Source organism: Salvelinus alpinus, chromosome 10 (assembly GCF_045679555.1).
Source record: "Salvelinus alpinus chromosome 10, SLU_Salpinus.1, whole genome shotgun sequence".
NCBI lineage: Eukaryota > Metazoa > Chordata > Actinopteri > Salmoniformes > Salmonidae > Salvelinus > Salvelinus alpinus.
Window position 1 is genome coordinate 65,601,741 of NC_092095.1, and position 16,207 is coordinate 65,617,947.

At 48.6% G+C, this 16,207-nt stretch overlaps 2 protein-coding genes across 2 annotated transcripts in view; one reads left to right on the forward strand and one right to left on the reverse strand.

Moving 5' to 3' along the window:
• Positions 1-3,173, forward strand: part of LOC139531405 (receptor tyrosine-protein kinase erbB-4-like) — a 52,381-nt gene extending 49,208 nt beyond the window's left edge. Inside the window, exon 3 of the mRNA XM_071327853.1 lies at positions 2,745-3,173. Coding sequence (XP_071183954.1) covers positions 2,745-3,173 — 429 coding nt within the window. The remainder of the gene's footprint in view (positions 1-2,744) is intronic.
• Positions 1-16,207, reverse strand: part of LOC139532648 (receptor tyrosine-protein kinase erbB-4-like) — a 686,205-nt gene that overhangs the window by 489,445 nt on the left and 180,553 nt on the right. The window lies entirely within an intron of this gene.

Here is a 16,207-nt window from a genome sequence, read left to right on the forward strand (position 1 = left end):
CTGAATGACTGCATGACTGACTGACTGAATGAATGAATGAATGAATGAATGAATGAATGAATGAATGAATGACAGACTGAGTGAATGACTGACTGCATGACTGAATGACTGACTGCATGACTGACTGAATGAGACTGACTGACTGATTGACTGATTGACTGACTGACTGACTGACTGACTGACTGACTGAATGAATGAATGAATGAAGCTACTCTGCTTGGCAACCTGGCTGTCATCAGGAAGGGAAAATACAGCCAAATGTATGTGTCCAAAATGTCACCCAATTCCCTTAACAGTGCACTACTTTGGCCATGGATCCATATAGGGCTCTGATCAAAAGTAGTGCATTAGTGAGTAAGGTACCATTTCAGGCTTGTTTTTAGCTGTCACTCTCCCGAGTCTCCCCTAAGGTCAAGACAAAATCAAACCAGGGATCTTTTCCACCCCGCTCCTAACCAATCAGCAACATCATTACTGACCTGTCTCCACTCATTAAAACCACTCTTTATAATCATCCCATAGCCTCGGATCTTTCCCCCCCCTAACTTATCATTTCAAACAACTTTTCATGTCCCCACGTTCCTATACGGACCCCATTAGGAATTCTTATATGAGTAATGTCATGTAACTCCTCCGTTATATCACTGAATATCAATTGTGCCGCGGTGCTGCGGGGCCACTGACAAAATACAAGTGCTTCAGTAAATTTAACGAGAGCCCAGAACCCCAGCCACAACGTTGAATAATTCAGCCATCAAATGGTAAGAGCCTCTCTAGAGATACTTAGCAATTAAATGAGTCTATATTGTGCATTCACTGCCATCCATATGGATCCTATAAGAAATTGTCGGCTATTCGGGCTCCTATAATGTAGTGTTGTGATTGGAGCTGCCAGTGGTGGCTAGTGCAGTGAGCGACTGTGTTACCGTGTCTGGCGGGCGGATGATAGCAGTCAGTTGACGTGCTGTGTCAGCGCGTCAGATGTATTTTTAATGACCACAGAGACCCAGGGAGAGGTAGCTGGTGCATAGGGACTGATCTGGGACCAGTATAACCTGCCGCCTGATTTTTACACAGACACACACACACCTCCACAAAGTAAAGCCATCCCACTGACTGAGCGAAGCCCAGGTCCCGGTAATGATAACGTGTGAGCTTGCGATTGGCTGTCAGGATGATTGACGGCAGGGCTCCAGAGCTCATTATCTCGCCCAGTGTTATTACAGCTCTGTGATTGGACGTCCTTCTAGCCCCCAAGTGTACTGCCTGGCACAAGTAGACAAAGTTTTTATTTTCAACTGGCTTCTCCAAGCAGCAACCCTGAGCTGAGGACAAGCTGCTGTCTGAAGAAGGGCTCTAAAAACATCCTGCACCAACTTAATAACAATGAGACATCATTCAAGATGCCTTTCCTAACTCAGTACACAATGCTGGCTTATACAAGCAAATACTGTTGAACAGTTCAACACAAACACATTTATGTGCAAGATAGATGAAGTAAACAAACAAAAATTGGGGGAACATATCAGGACTATGTTGATCTACAGGAAGGTTGAGAGACAGATCAGGACTAGGTTAATCTACAGCAAGGTTGAGGGACAGATCAGGACTAGGTTAATCTACAGGAAGGTTGAGGGACAGATCAGGACTAGGTTAATCTACAGCAAGGTTGAGGGACAGATCAGGACTAGGTTAATCTACAGCAAGGTTGAGGGACAGATCAGGACTAGGTTAATCTACAGCAAGGTTGAGGGACAGATCAGGACTAGGTTAATCTACAGCAAGGTTGAGGGACAGATCAGGACTAGGTTAATCTACAGGAAGGTTGAGGGACAGATCAGGACTAGGTTGATCTACAGGAAGGTTGAGGGACAGATCAGGACTAGGTTAATCTACAGCAAGGTTGAGGGACAGATCAGGACTAGGTTGATCTACAGGAAGGTTGAGGGACAGATCAGGACTAGGTTGATCTACAGCAAGGTTGAGGGACAGATCAGGACTAGGTTAATCTACAGCAAGGTTGAGGGACAGATCAGGACTAGGTTGATCTACAGGAAGGTTGAGGGACAGATCAGGACTAGGTTGATCTACAGGAAGGTTGAGGGACAGATCAGGACTAGGTTGATCTACAGCAAGGTTGGGGGACAGATCAGGACTAGGTTGATCTACAGCAAGGATGGGGGACAGATCAGGACTAGGTTGATCTACAGCAAGGATGGGGGACAGATCAGGACTATGTTGATCTACAGGAAGGTTGGGGGACAGATCAGGACTAGGTTGATCTACAGGAAGGTTGGGGGACAGATCAGGACTAGGTTGATCTACAGGAAGGTTGAGGGACAGAGCAGGACTAGGTTGATCTATAGCAAGGTTGAGGGACAGATCAGGACTAGGTTGATCTACAGGAAGGTTGGGGGACAGATCAGGACTAGGTTGATCTACAGGAAGGTTGAGGGACAGATCAGGACTAGGTTGATCTACAGCAAGGTTGAGGGACAGATCAGGACTATGTTGATCTACAGGAAGGTTGAGGGACAGATCAGGTAGTCTGTTCAAGTTGTCCTTCAATAAATAGTAGCCTGACTTTGTAAATTTCTCTAACTTTGCCACTCTCTCTCTGTCTCCCTCTTTCTCTCTTTCTGTTTATCTCTCTCTGTCTGCATCCCTCTCTTTCTCTCTCTATCTCTCTCTCTCTCTCTCTCTCTCTCTCTCTACCTTCTTCTCTCTCTCCCTGCTTCCTCTAGTCTATCCGAGAGGTGACAGGCTATGTGCTGGTAGCTCTGAACCAGTTTGACTACCTGCCCCTGGAGAACCTTCGCATCGTGCGGGGCACCAAGCTTTACGAGGGACGCTACGCCCTGGCCATCTTCCTCAACTACCGCCGCGACGGCTTCTACGGCCTCAGACAGCTGGGCCTTCGCAACCTCACAGGTCAGGGGCCCAGTGCAGACTACTCTAAACTCACCTGTGTGACTCAGTCACACCATCTTTCCATTTCTCTCACTTCCTCCTTCTCCATGGAGAGGCCACATGGAGAGGCCACATGGAGAGGCCACATGGAGAGGCCACATGGAGAGGCCACATGGAGAGGCCACATGGAGAGGCCACATGGAGAGGCCACATGGAGAGGCCACATGGAGAGGCCACATGGAAAGGCCTCGCTATCTCCCTAGCCTGCTTATTGTTCTGTCCTTCTCCCCATCTGTCCATTACTCTGTCCTTCTCCCCATCTGTCCATTACTCTGTCTTTCTCCCCATCTGTCCATTACTCTGTCCTTCTCCCCATCTGTCCATCACTCTGTCTTTCTCCCCATCTGTCCATCACTCTGTCCTTCTCTCCATCTGTCCATTACTCTGTCTTTCTCCCCATCTGTCCATTACTCTGTCCTTCTCCCCATCTGTCCATCACTCTGTCCTTCTCTCCATCTGTCGATTACTCTGTCTTTCTCCCCATCTGTCCATTACTCTGTCTTTCTCCCCATCTGTCCATCACTCTGTCCTTCTCCCCATCTGTCCATTACTATGTCTTTCTCCCCATCTGTCCATCACTCTGTCTTTCTCCCCATCTGTCCATCACTCTGTCCTTCTCCCCATCTGTCCATTACTCTGTCTTTCTCCCCATCTGTCCATTACTCTGTCTTTCTCCCCATCTGTCCATCACTCTGTCCTTCTCTCCATCTGTCCATTACTCTGTCTTTCTCCCCATCTGTCCATTACTATGTCCTTCTCCCCATCTGTCCATCACTCTGTCCTTCTCCCCATCTGTCCATCACTCTGTCTTTCTCCCCATCTGTCCATCACTCTGTCCTTCTCCCCATCTGTCCATCACTCTGTCTTTCTCCCCATCTGTCCATCACTCTGTCCTTCTCCCCATCTGTCCATCACTCTGTCCTTCTCCCCATCTGTCCATCACTCTGTCTTTCTCCCCATCTGTCCATCACTCTGTCCTTCTCCCCATCTGTCCATCACTCTGTCTTTCTCCCCATCTGTCCATCACTCTGTCTTTCTCCCCATCTGTCCATTACTCTGTCTTTCTCTCCATCTGTCCATTACTCTGTCTTTCTCCCCATCTGTCCATCACTCTGTCTTTCTCCCCATCTGTCCATCACTCTGTCCTTCTCCCCATCTGTCCATCACTCTGTCTTTCTCCCCATCTGTCCATCACTCTGTCTTTCTCTCCATCTGTCCATCACTCTGTCTTTCTCCCCATCTGTCCATTACTCTGTCTTTCTCCCCATCTGTCCATCACTCTGTCTTTCTCCCCATCTGTCCATCACTCTGTCTTTCTCTCCATCTGTCCATCACTCTGTCTTTCTCCCCATCTGTCCATTACTCTGTCTTTCTCCCCATCTGTCCATCACTCTCTCCTTCTCTTGATCTCTCCAACAGTTTCTCCATGGTCTGATGGTCTATCTCAATCAAAACTGTGGCCTCCATGGTTTGCTGAAGGATGGGGCTGGGGGAATGATAACTGTGGCCTCTCCATGGTTTGCTGTGGGATGGGGCTAGGGGAATGATTACTGTGGCCTCTCTATGGTTTGCTGTGGGATGGGGCTAGGGGAATGATAACTGTGGCCTCTCCATGGTTTGCTGTGGGATGGGGCTGGGGGAATGATAACTGTGGCCTCTCCATGGTTTGCTGTGGGATGGGGCTGGGGGAACGATAACTGTGGCCTCTCCATGGTTTGCTGTGGGATGGGGCTGGGGGAATGATAACTGTGGCCTCTCCATGGTTTGCTGTGGGATGGGGCTGGGGGAATGATAACTTTGGCCTCTCCATGGTTTGCTGTGGGTTGTGGCTGGGGGAATGATAATGCTGGACTCTCCATGGTTTGCTGTGGGATGGGGCTGGGGGAATGATAACTGTGGCCTCTCCATGGTTTTCTGAGGGATGGGGCTGGGGGAATGATAACTGTGGCCTCTCCATGGTTTACTGTGGGATGGGGCTGGGGGAATGATAACCGTGGCCTCTCCATGGTTTGCTGTGGGATGGGGCTGGGGGAATGATAACGCTGGCCTCTCCATGGTTTGCTGAAGGATGGGGCTGGGGGAATGATAACTGTGGCCTCTCCATGGTTTGCTGAGGTATGGGGTTGGGGGAATGATAATGCTGGACTCTCCATGGTTTGCTGAGGTATGGGGCTGGGGGAATGATAACGCTGGCCTCTCCATGGTTTGCTGAAGGATGGGGCTGGGGGAATGATAACTGTGGCCTCCATGGTTTGTTGTGGGATGGGGCTGGGGGAATGATAACTGTGGTCTCTCCATGGTTTGCTGTGGGATGGGGCTAGGGGAATGATAACTGTGGCCTCTCCATGGTTTGCTGTGGGATGGGGCTGGGGGAATGATAACTGTGGCCTCTCCATGGTTTGCTGTGGGATGGGGCTGGGGGAACGATAACTGTGGCCTCTCCATGGTTTGCTGTGGGATGGGGCTGGGGGAATGATAACTGTGGCCTCTCCATGGTTTGCTGTGGGATGGGGCTGGGGGAATGATAACTGTGGCCTCTCCATGGTTTGCTGTGGGATGGGGCTGGGGGAATGATAACTGTGGCCTCTCCATGGTTTGCTGTGGGATGGGGCTGGGGGAATGATAACTGTGGCCTCTCCATGATTTGCCCTTGGGATGGGGCTGGGGGAATGATAACTGTGGCCTCTCCATGGTTTGCTGTGGGATGGGGCTGGGGGAATGATGACTCTGGCCTCTCCATGGTTTGCTGAAGGATGGGGCTGGGGGAATGATAACTGTGGCCTCTCCATGGTTTGCTGTGGGATGGGGCTGGGGGAATGATAACGCTGGCCTCTCCATGGTTTGCTGAAGGATGGGGCTGGGGGAATGATAACTGTGGCCTCTCCATTGTTTGCTGTGGGATGGGGCTGGGGGAATGATAATGCTGGACTCTCCATGGTTTGCTGAGGTATGGGGCTGGGGGAATGATAACTGTGGCCTCTCCATGGTTTGCTGAGGTATGGGGCTGGGGGAATGATAACCGTGGCCTCTCCATGGTTTGCTGTGGGATGTGGCTGGGGGAATGATAACTGTGGCCTCTCCATGATTCGGAATCCAAGATGGCGTAGCAGTCAGATGTCCTTTGTCCTCGTCCTGTCCCGTGTATATATTTTTTATATATTTTTCTTCGCATTTCTTTTTATATATATATTTTTTCTTCTTAAAAACTCAACTTCAAAACACTCTCCTGCAACCTACCTCACCAAATGTGGTGCGGATCTGCTTTTTTTCTCCTCAAAGGTATTATTCACCTCGTATCCGAAATCTACAACAGAAGCTAGCCAGTAGTTAGCCAGCTCACAAGCTAACGTGAGTAGTTCAGCTAACCACAGCTAGCGCTTATCAGCTATCCTTTAGCTCTGAAAACTATTGCCAGTTTTGTACAACGCGACTCAGACCAGAGCATACCAGACCTATTTTCTCTCCATATCCCCGGATTTTTACCGCAAGCTCTGGACATTTACACCTGGATCTTGCAGCTAACTAGCTGCTATCCGAGTGACTATTGGCTAACATCAATTCCGGAGCAAACACCAATTATCCCGGAGCTAGCCAGCTGAAGAGTTCCATCAGCCACTCCTGGGCTACAATCACCTATCCGGACCCGTTTTACTGCCGATGCGGAGCCCCGCCGGGCCTTCACGACTGGGATACCGACGTTATCTGCCCGAGGGAGTTATTCATCTAGCCAGAAGTTAGCCAGCTCACAAGCTAACGTGAGTAGTTCAGCTAACCACAGCTAGCGCTTATCAGCTATCCTTTAGCTCTGAAAACTATTGCCAGTTTTGTACAACGCGACTCAGACCAGAGCATACCAGACCTATTTTCTCTCCATATCCCCGGATTTTTACCGCAATCTCTGGACATTTACACCTGGATCTTGCAGCTAACTAGCTGCTATCCGAGTGACTATTGGCTAACATCAATTCCGGAGCAAACACCAATTATCCCGGAGCTAGCCAGCTGAAGAGTTCCATCAGCCACTCCTGGGCTACAATTACCTATCCGGACCCGTTTTACTGCCGATGCGGAGCCCCACCGGGCCTTCACGACTGGGATACCGACGTTATCTGCCCGAGGGAGTTATTCAACTGGCCCCTCCATCGCGACGTAACCTGAACGCACATATGCTAACTGCGGCCCGCTAATCGTTAGCTGTCTTGAGCATATCGGCTGCTATCTGAACAGGTCTATCGAACAATCTTACGCCGCGGGCTAGCTTAGTGGAGGCCTCACTGCTCCATCTACGGCTGCCCCCTGGACACTATGATCACTTGGCTACATAGCTGATGCTTGCTTGACTGTCCATTAATTCACGGTACTCCATTCCGTTTATTTGTGTTTTATCTGTCGGCTCTGTGCTTTAACTCAGGATCTGTGTGTAGTTAATCCGACCCTCTCTGCCTAGCCGTCGCCATTTTTACCTGCTGCTGCTGTGTTAACTGACTAGCTGCTGTTATCTCACCTGTTGTTTTAGCTAGCTCTCCCAATCAAGACCTGCAATCACTTTATGCCTTATTGTATGTCTCCCTCAAATATCAATATGCCTTGCATACTGTTGTTCAGGCTAGCTATCATTGTTTTGGTTTGCAATGGACCCCGTAGTTCCACTCTCCGTACCTCTGATACCCCCTTCGTCCCACCCCCCACACATGCGGTGACCTCACCCATTGAGACCAGCATGTCCAGAGATACAACCTCTCTTATCATCACCCAGTGCCTGGGCTTGCCTCCGCTGTACCCGTGCCCCACCATACCCCTGTCTGCACATTATGCCCAGAATCTATTCTACCACGCCCATAAATCTGCTCCTTTTATTCTTTGTCCCCAACGCTCTAGGCGACCAGTTTTGATAGCCTTTAGCCGCACCCTCATCCTACTACTCCTCTGTTCCTCGGGTGATGTGGAGGTAAACCCAGGCCCTGCATGTCCCCAGTCACCCTCATTTGTTGACTTCTGTGATCGAAAAAGCCTTGGCCTCATGCATGTCAACATCAGAAGCCTCCTCCCTAAGTTTGCCTTACTCACCGCTTTAGCACACTCTGCCAACCCTGATGTCCTTGCCGTGTCCGAATCCTGGCTTAGGAAGGCCACCAAAAATTCTGAGATTTCCATACCCAACTATAACACTTTCCGTCAAGATAGAACTGCCAAAGGGGGAGGAGTTGCAATCTACTGCAGAGATAGCCTGCAAAGTTCTGTCATACTTTCCAGGTCTATGCCCAAACAGTTCGAACTTCTAATTTTAAAAATTAATCTCTCCAGAAATAAGTCTCTCACTGTTGCCGCCTGCTACCGACCCCCCTCAGCTCCCAGCTGTGCCCTGGACACCATCTGTGAATTGATCGCTCCCCATCTAGCTTCAGAGTTTGTTCTGTTAGGTGACCTAAACTGGGATATGCTTAACACCCCGGCAGTCCTACAATCCAAGCTTGATGCCCTCAATCTCACACAAATCATCAAGGAACCCACCAGGTACAACCCTAAATCCGTAAACATGGGCACCCTAATAGACATTATCCTGACCAACCTGCCCTCCAAATACACCTCTGCTGTCTTCAATCAAGATCTCAGTGATCACTGCCTCATTGCCTGTATCCGCCACGGGTCCGCGGTCAAACGACCACCCCTCATCACTGTCAAACGCTCCCTAAAACACTTCTGCGAGCAGGCCTTTCTAATCGACCTGGCCCGGGTTCCCTGGAAGGATATTGACCTCATCCCGTCAGTTGAGGATGCCTGGTCATTCTTTAAATGTTACTTCCTCACCATATTAGACAAGCATGCTCCGTTCAAAAAATGCAGAACCAAGAACAGATATAGCCCCCGGTTCACTCCAGACCTGACTGCCCTCGACCAGCACAAAAACATCCTGTGGCGAACTGCAATAGCATCGAAGAGCCCCCGCGATATGCAACTGTTCAGGGAAGTCAGGAACCAATACACGCAGTCAGTCAGGAAAGCAAAGGCCAGCTTTTTCAAGCAGAAATTTGCATCCTGTAGCTCTAACTCCAAAAAGTTCTGGGATACTGTAAAGTCCATGGAGAACAAGAGCACCTCCTCCCAGCTGCCCACTGCACTGAGGCTAGGTAACACGGTCACCACCGATAAATCCGTGATAATCGAAGACTTCAACAAGCATTTCTCAATGGCTGGCCATGCCTTCCTCCTGGCGACTCCAACCTTGGCAAACAGCCCCGCCCCCTCCGCTGCTACTCGCCCAAGCCTCCCCAGCTTCTCCTTTACCCAAATCCAGATAGCAGATGTTCTGAAAGAGCTGGAAAACCTGGACCCATACAAATCAGCTGGGCTTGACAATCTGGACCCCCTATTTCTGAAACTGTCCGCCGCCATTGTCGCACCCCCTATCACCAGCCTGTTCAACCTCTCCTTCGTATCATCTGAGATCCCCAAGGATTGGAAAGCTGCCGCGGTCATCCCCCTCTTCAAAGGGGGAGACACCCTGGACCCAAACTGTTACAGACCTATATCCATCCTGCCCTGCCTATCTAAGGTCTTCGAAAGCCAAGTCAACAAACAGATCACTGACCATCTCGAATCCCACCGTACCTTCTCCGCTGTGCAATCCGGTTTCCGAGCCGGTCATGGGTGCACCTCAGCCACGCTCAAGGTACTAAACGATATCATAACCGCCATCGATAAAAGACATTACTGTGCAGCCGTCTTCATCGACCTGGCCAAGGCTTTCGACTCTGTCAATCACCATATTCTTATCGGCAGACTCAGTAGCCTCGGTTTTTCTAATGACTGCCTTGCCTGGTTCACCAACTACTTTGCAGACAGAGTTCAGTGTGTCAAATCGGAGGGCATGTTGTCCGGTCCTCTGGCAGTCTCTATGGGGGTACCACAGGGTTCAATTCTCGGGCCGACTCTTTTCTCTGTATACATCAATGATGTTGCTCTTGCTGCGGGCGATTCCCTGATCCACCTCTACGCAGACGACACCATTCTATATACTTCCGGCCCTTCCTTGGACACTGTACTATCTAACCTCCAAACGAGCTTCAATGCCATACAACACTCCTTCCGTGGCCTCCAACTGCTCTTAAACGCTAGTAAAACCAAATGCATGCTTTTCAACCGTTCGCTGCCTGCACCCGCACGCCCGACTAGCATCACCACCCTGGACGGTTCCGACCTAGAATATGTGGACATCTATAAGTACCTAGGTGTCTGGCTAGACTGCAAACTCTCCTTCCAGACTCATATCAAACATCTCCAATCCAAAATCAAAGCAAGAATCGGCTTTCTATTCCGCAACAAAGCCTCCTTCACTCACGCCGCCAAACTTACCCTAGTAAAACTGACTATCCTACCGATCCTCGACTTCGGCGATGTCATCTACAAAATAGCTTCCAATACTCTACTCAGCAAACTGGATGCAGTTTATCACAGTGCCATTCGTTTTGTTACTAAAGCACCTTATACGACCCACCACTGCGACCTGTATGCCCTAGTCGGCTGGCCCTCGCTACATGTTCGTCGTCAGACCCACTGGCTCCAGGTCATCTACAAGGCTATGCTAGGTAAAGTGCCGCCTTATCTCAGTTCACTGGTCACGATGGCTACACCCACCTGCAACACGCGCTCCAGCAGGTGTATCTCACTGATCATCCCTAAAGCCAAAACCTCATTTGGACGCCTTTCCTTCCAGTTCTCTGCTGCCTGCGACTGGAACGAATTGCAAAAATCTCTGAAGTTGGAGACTTTTATCTCCCTCAACAACTTTAAAAATCTGCTATCCGAGCAGCTAACCGATCGCTGCAGCTGTACATAGTCCATCTGTAAACTACCCACCCAATTTACCTACCTCACCCCCCATACTGCTTTTATTTATTTACTTTTCTGCTCTTTTGCACACCAGTATCTCTTCTTGCACATGATCATCTGATGATTTATCACTCCAGTGTTAATCTGCTAAATTGTAATTATTCGATTTATTGCCTACCTCATGCCTTTTGCACACATTGTATATAGATTCTCTTTTTTTTTTCTACCATGTTATTGACTTGTTTATTGTTTACTCCATGTGTAACTCTGTGTTGTCTGTTCACACTGCTATGCTTTATCTTGGCCAGGTCGCAGTTGCAAATGAGAACTTGTTCTCAACTAGCCTACCTGGTTAAATAAAGGTGAAATAAAAATAAAAAAAAATAAAAATGGTTTGCTGAGGTATGGGGCTGGGGGAATGATAACTGTGGCCTCTCCATGGTTTACTGTGGGATGGGGCTGGGGGAATGATAACCGTGGCCTCTCAATGGTTTGCTGTGGGATGGGGCTGGGGGAATGATAACTGTGGCCTCTCCATGGTTTGCTGAGGTATGGGGCTGGGGGAATGATAACGCTGGCCTCTCCATGGTTTGCTGAAGGATGGGGCTGGGGGAATGATAACGCTGGCCTCTCCATGGTTTGCTGAGGTATGGGGCTGGGGGAATGATAATGCTGGACTCTCCATGGTTTGCTGAGTTATGGGGCTGGGGGAATGATAACGCTGGCCTCTCCATGGTTTGCTGAAGGATGGGGCTGGGGGAATGATAACTGTGGCCTCTCCATGGTTTGCTGAGGTATGGGGCTGGGGGAATGATAATGCTGGACTCTCCATGGTTTTCTGAAGGATGGGGCTGGGGGAATGATAACTGTGGCCTCTCCATGGTTTTCTGAGGGATGGGGCTGGGGGAATGATAATGCTGGACTCTCCATGGTTTTCTGAAGGATGGGGCTGGGGGAATGATAACTGTGGCCTCCATGGTTTGCTGAGGGATGGGACTGGGGGAATGATAACTCTGTTCTCCATGCTGTGCTGAGGTATGGTGCTGGGGGATTGATAACTCTGTTCTCCATGCTGTGCTGAGGTATGGTGCTGGGGGAATGATAACTCTGTTCTCCATGCTGTGCTGAGGTATGGTGCTGGGGGAATGATAACTCTGTTCTCCATGCTGTGCTGAGGTATGGTGCTGGGGGAATGATAACTATATTCTCCATGCTGTGCTGAGGTATGGGGCTGGGGGAATGATAACTCTGTTCTCCATGGTTTGCTGAGGTATGGGGCTGGGGGAATGATAACTCTGTTCTCCATGCTGTGCTGAGGTATGGGGCTGGGGGAATGATAACTCTGTTCTCCATGCTGTGCTGAGGTATGGTGCTGGGGGAATAATATCACTATCATATCCACTGACTGAGCTATGGATGCAAAGACTGTCAGTCCTAGATATTTTCATGAAAGGTGTACAATATATATTGTAAAGCATTAAAAGAGAGTTAAATATGAGGTTATTATAGCCTAAGGCAGCTTATGCCCATAAGGTGTTTATACTCTTCAAAACCAATGGCTGTACAAATTACCATTGAACAGCAGTGGGTCTCACGGATTGTGCTTTTACGAAACCAAGCAAAATGTAATAATGTAGAATCTTTAATTCTGCTAAGTGGCGGAATAGTTTCAGAATACACAGAAAATGTATTATAATGTCATGGAATAGAAGAATCCTCTGACATTTCTTTTAAAATAAATGGTTGTGTTCAACCTTCGCTTCACACATTTAAAATGTTTGTTGTTTAGCAGATGCTCTTATCCAGAGTGACTTATAGTTAGTGCATTCATCTTAAGGTAGCTAGGTGGGACACCACTTTTCTGATAGTAGCTATGAGAAAAGTCAGCGCTAGTAGGCTAAAGGTCAAGTGCGAGTGTTAGTTCACGAAAGGCAAGGGTGATATTTATTATATTTATTTTTGTTATGGGGGGTTAGTGGGATTAGTTAAGATACTCTTTGAAATTGAAGTTTTTTTCTTCGGATGGTGGGCAGGGACTCTGCTGTCCTAGCGTCAGGGGGAAGGGGGTTCCACCGTTGGGATGCCAGGACAGAGAACAGCTTTGACTGGAGCGGGAGCTGACCTCCCGTCAGGATGGGAGGGTCAAGAGACCGGAGGTGGCAGGACAGAGAACAGCTTTGACTGGAACGGGAGCTGACCTCCCGTCAGGATGGGAGGGTCAAGAGACCGGAGGTGGCAGGACAGAGAACAGCTTTGACTGGAGCGGGAGCTGACCTCCCGTCAGGATGGGAGGGTCAAGAGACCGGAGGTGGCAGGACAGAGAACAGCTTTGACTGGAGCGGGAGCTGACCTCCCGTCAGGATGGGAGGGTCAAGAGACCGGAGGTGGCAGGACAGAGTGCTCGGTTTGGGGTGTAGGGTTTAAGCCTAGCCTGAAAGTAGGGAGGGGCAGTTCCCCTGGCTGCTCCGTAGGCAAGCACCATGGTCTTGTAGTGGATGTGAACTTCGACTGGAAGCCAGTGTGCGGAAGAGGGGGGAGACATGGGAGAATTTGGAAATGTTGAACACCAGGTGGGTTGCGGCGTAAGTTGCAGGGGTTTGATGGCACAAGTGGGGAGCCCAGCCAACAGTGAGTTGCAGTAGTCCAGACAGGAGATGACAAGTACCTGGATTAGGACATGCGCCGCTTCCTGTGTGAGGTAGGGTCATACTCTGCAGATGTTGTAGAGCATGAATCTGCAGTCACTGCTTTGATGTTTGCAGAGAACAACAGGGTGTTGTCCAGGGTCACGCCAAGGTTCTTTGCACTCTGGGAGGGGGACACTGTTGAGTTGTCAACCGTGATGGAGAGGTCTTGGAGTGGGCAGGCCTTCCTCGGGAGGAAGAGCATCTCTGTCTTGTCGAGGTTGAGCTTGAGATGGGGGCCTGACATCCAAGCAGAGATGTGAGTCGCCACCTGGGTCTCAGAAGGGGGAAGGTAGTTGAGTGTCATACACATAACAATGATAGGAGAGACCATGTGAGGATATGACGGAGCCAAGTGAATAGAGACCAATTGAGAGGGCATAGAACCAAGCCCTGGGAGACACCAGTAGCGAGAGCATGATCCTCTCCACGTCACCTAGTAGGAGTGCCCCGCCATGAATGATGCAATCCAAGAATGTGCAGAGCCTGAGACACCCAGCCCTGAGAGGGTTGAGAGGAGGATCTGATGGTTCACGGTTGTCCAAGGCAGCAGATAGATCTAGGAAGATGAGAACAGAGAGAGAGAGTCAGCTTTGGCATTGCGGAGAACATCCGTGACACAGAGGAGAGCGGTCTCGGTTGAGTGACCAGTCTTGAAGCCTGACTGGTTAGGGTCAAGAAGATCATTCTGGGAGTGATAGCGAGAGAGTTGGTCAGAGTTTGGAAAGAAAAGAAAGAAGGAATACCGGTCCGTAGAGGGTTTGTATGTTGGCATCTTGAGGAGGGGAGGGGACGCAGCCAGTGGTCAGGGATGAGTTGATGAGGGAAGTGAGGAATGGGCAAAGATCTCCAGAGATAGTCTGAAGAAGGGAAGATTGAAAGGGGTTGAGTGGGCAGGTTGTCAGGGGGCCGGACATCACTAGTCACAGGATTTCATCTGGAGACAGAGGGGAGAAAGAGGTCAAGGCGTAGGGTAGTTCTGCGTGAGTGGGACCAGTGGACTCAATAGACAGAGTAAATGGAAAGCGTATGTTGTCGACCTTCTTTTCAAAGTAGTAGACAAAGTGGTCCACAGAGCCTTAGGAGGGAGGGGGAGAAGGTGGAGGGTTAAGGAAGGAGGAGAATGTGGCAGAGAGTTTCCTACCGTTACACCCACCCACAGCTGAAGCCAATTTAATACCCCACTCTTTTAATATCATTTTTTGCACCCGAGTTTCATATTTAGACAAATTAAGTCGGACGCTCTTTTGTGCAGGGAGATGAAATGGCTCGGGAAAAAGCCACGTGTTTCAGTTAATTAACTTTTCTGTTTACAGAGTCGACGGCTCGGATACTAGGTTGTTTCATGGAGTAGTTTGAACTGTGAGTCACAATGAATGGCCCATGATGTGGCATGTTCTGTAGCCAAGATTAATTAAAGATAGTTGTAGAGACTGTGGCCTAGTAGTCACACACCTGGAGCTATCGAATGTATCTCATCCCAGAGACCGGGGTTCAATCCCTGCGTCTGCCTCCTCATCTCCATCTGTATTCTCTCAATAAAGCAATAACAAATAAAAAAGAAGAATGGAATTCTATATTCTGGTACCGGTTCCGACTGACATTTCCGCTTATAAGTTGATCTGTAGACACCGCAGATTGAAATGGCTTGCATTGAGCAGTAGCCCTGTATATCTCTTCTGCCTGTTTCACGTAGAATGTGAAATCTGATACCATTTGAAGCTGGGCTGTCCCTCCTATCGTTTCATTTGCCTTTGCAACTGTCCATCAACTCCTGGCTGAACCTGACGTCACAGCAACTGGCGAAGTACATGCCTGCAATCCTTACAGTGGGTCTTGTTTTTGTCACACTAGCACATTCAGAGATAGATTTATAGCCAACTTTATCAAAGTAATTTATAGATTTTAAACAAAAAACACTTTCTGCTTGTCGTAGATGGATATAAGATGAAAGGAGAGTTCTTAACGAATTCAGGAAGCCAAGCTAGAGCTTTGTGTGACGTTCTGTGTGATGCTCTGTGTGAGGTTCTGTGTGACGTTCTGTGTGAGGTTCTGTGTGAAGTTCTGTGGGACGTTCTGTTTGATGCTCTGTGTGACGTTCTGTGTCACACAGAGGAAGACCTGTGTGACGTTCTGTGGGACGTTCTGTGGGACGTTCTGTGGGACGTTCTGTTTGACGCTCTGTGTGACGTTCTGTGTGACGCTCTGTGTGACGTTCACAGCGGTTGGGGCAAACATTTTGATCAAGAGAGACCTTTAGAAAAGATGCACAATTTCTCTACCACTGAAAATATGAATATGTATTTTACAGTTATAATGAATGGGAAATCTTATAGTGGTTTTATAGTTGGATTATAATATATTTAGAAAGCATATAAGGGATTTTAAAAAAAAAACAGTTTTGTTGAATAGGAAATGCATCATATAAAATATTTCAGATTTGTACTGGGTCCAATAGCTGGTGTCCTCCAAAGTGACTACATCTCAGAAATGTCTAACTATTTTGACCAGAAAGGAAAACATTTAGTTACATTGCAGAGGAATAAAGCATTTAGTTACATTGAAGAGGAATAAAGCATTTAGTTACATTGAAGAGGAATAAAGCATTTAGTTACATTGAAGAGGAATAAAGCATTTAGTTACATTGAAGAGGAATAAAGCATTTAGCTACATTGAAGAGGAATAAAGCATTTAGTTACATTGAAGAGGAATAAAACATTTAG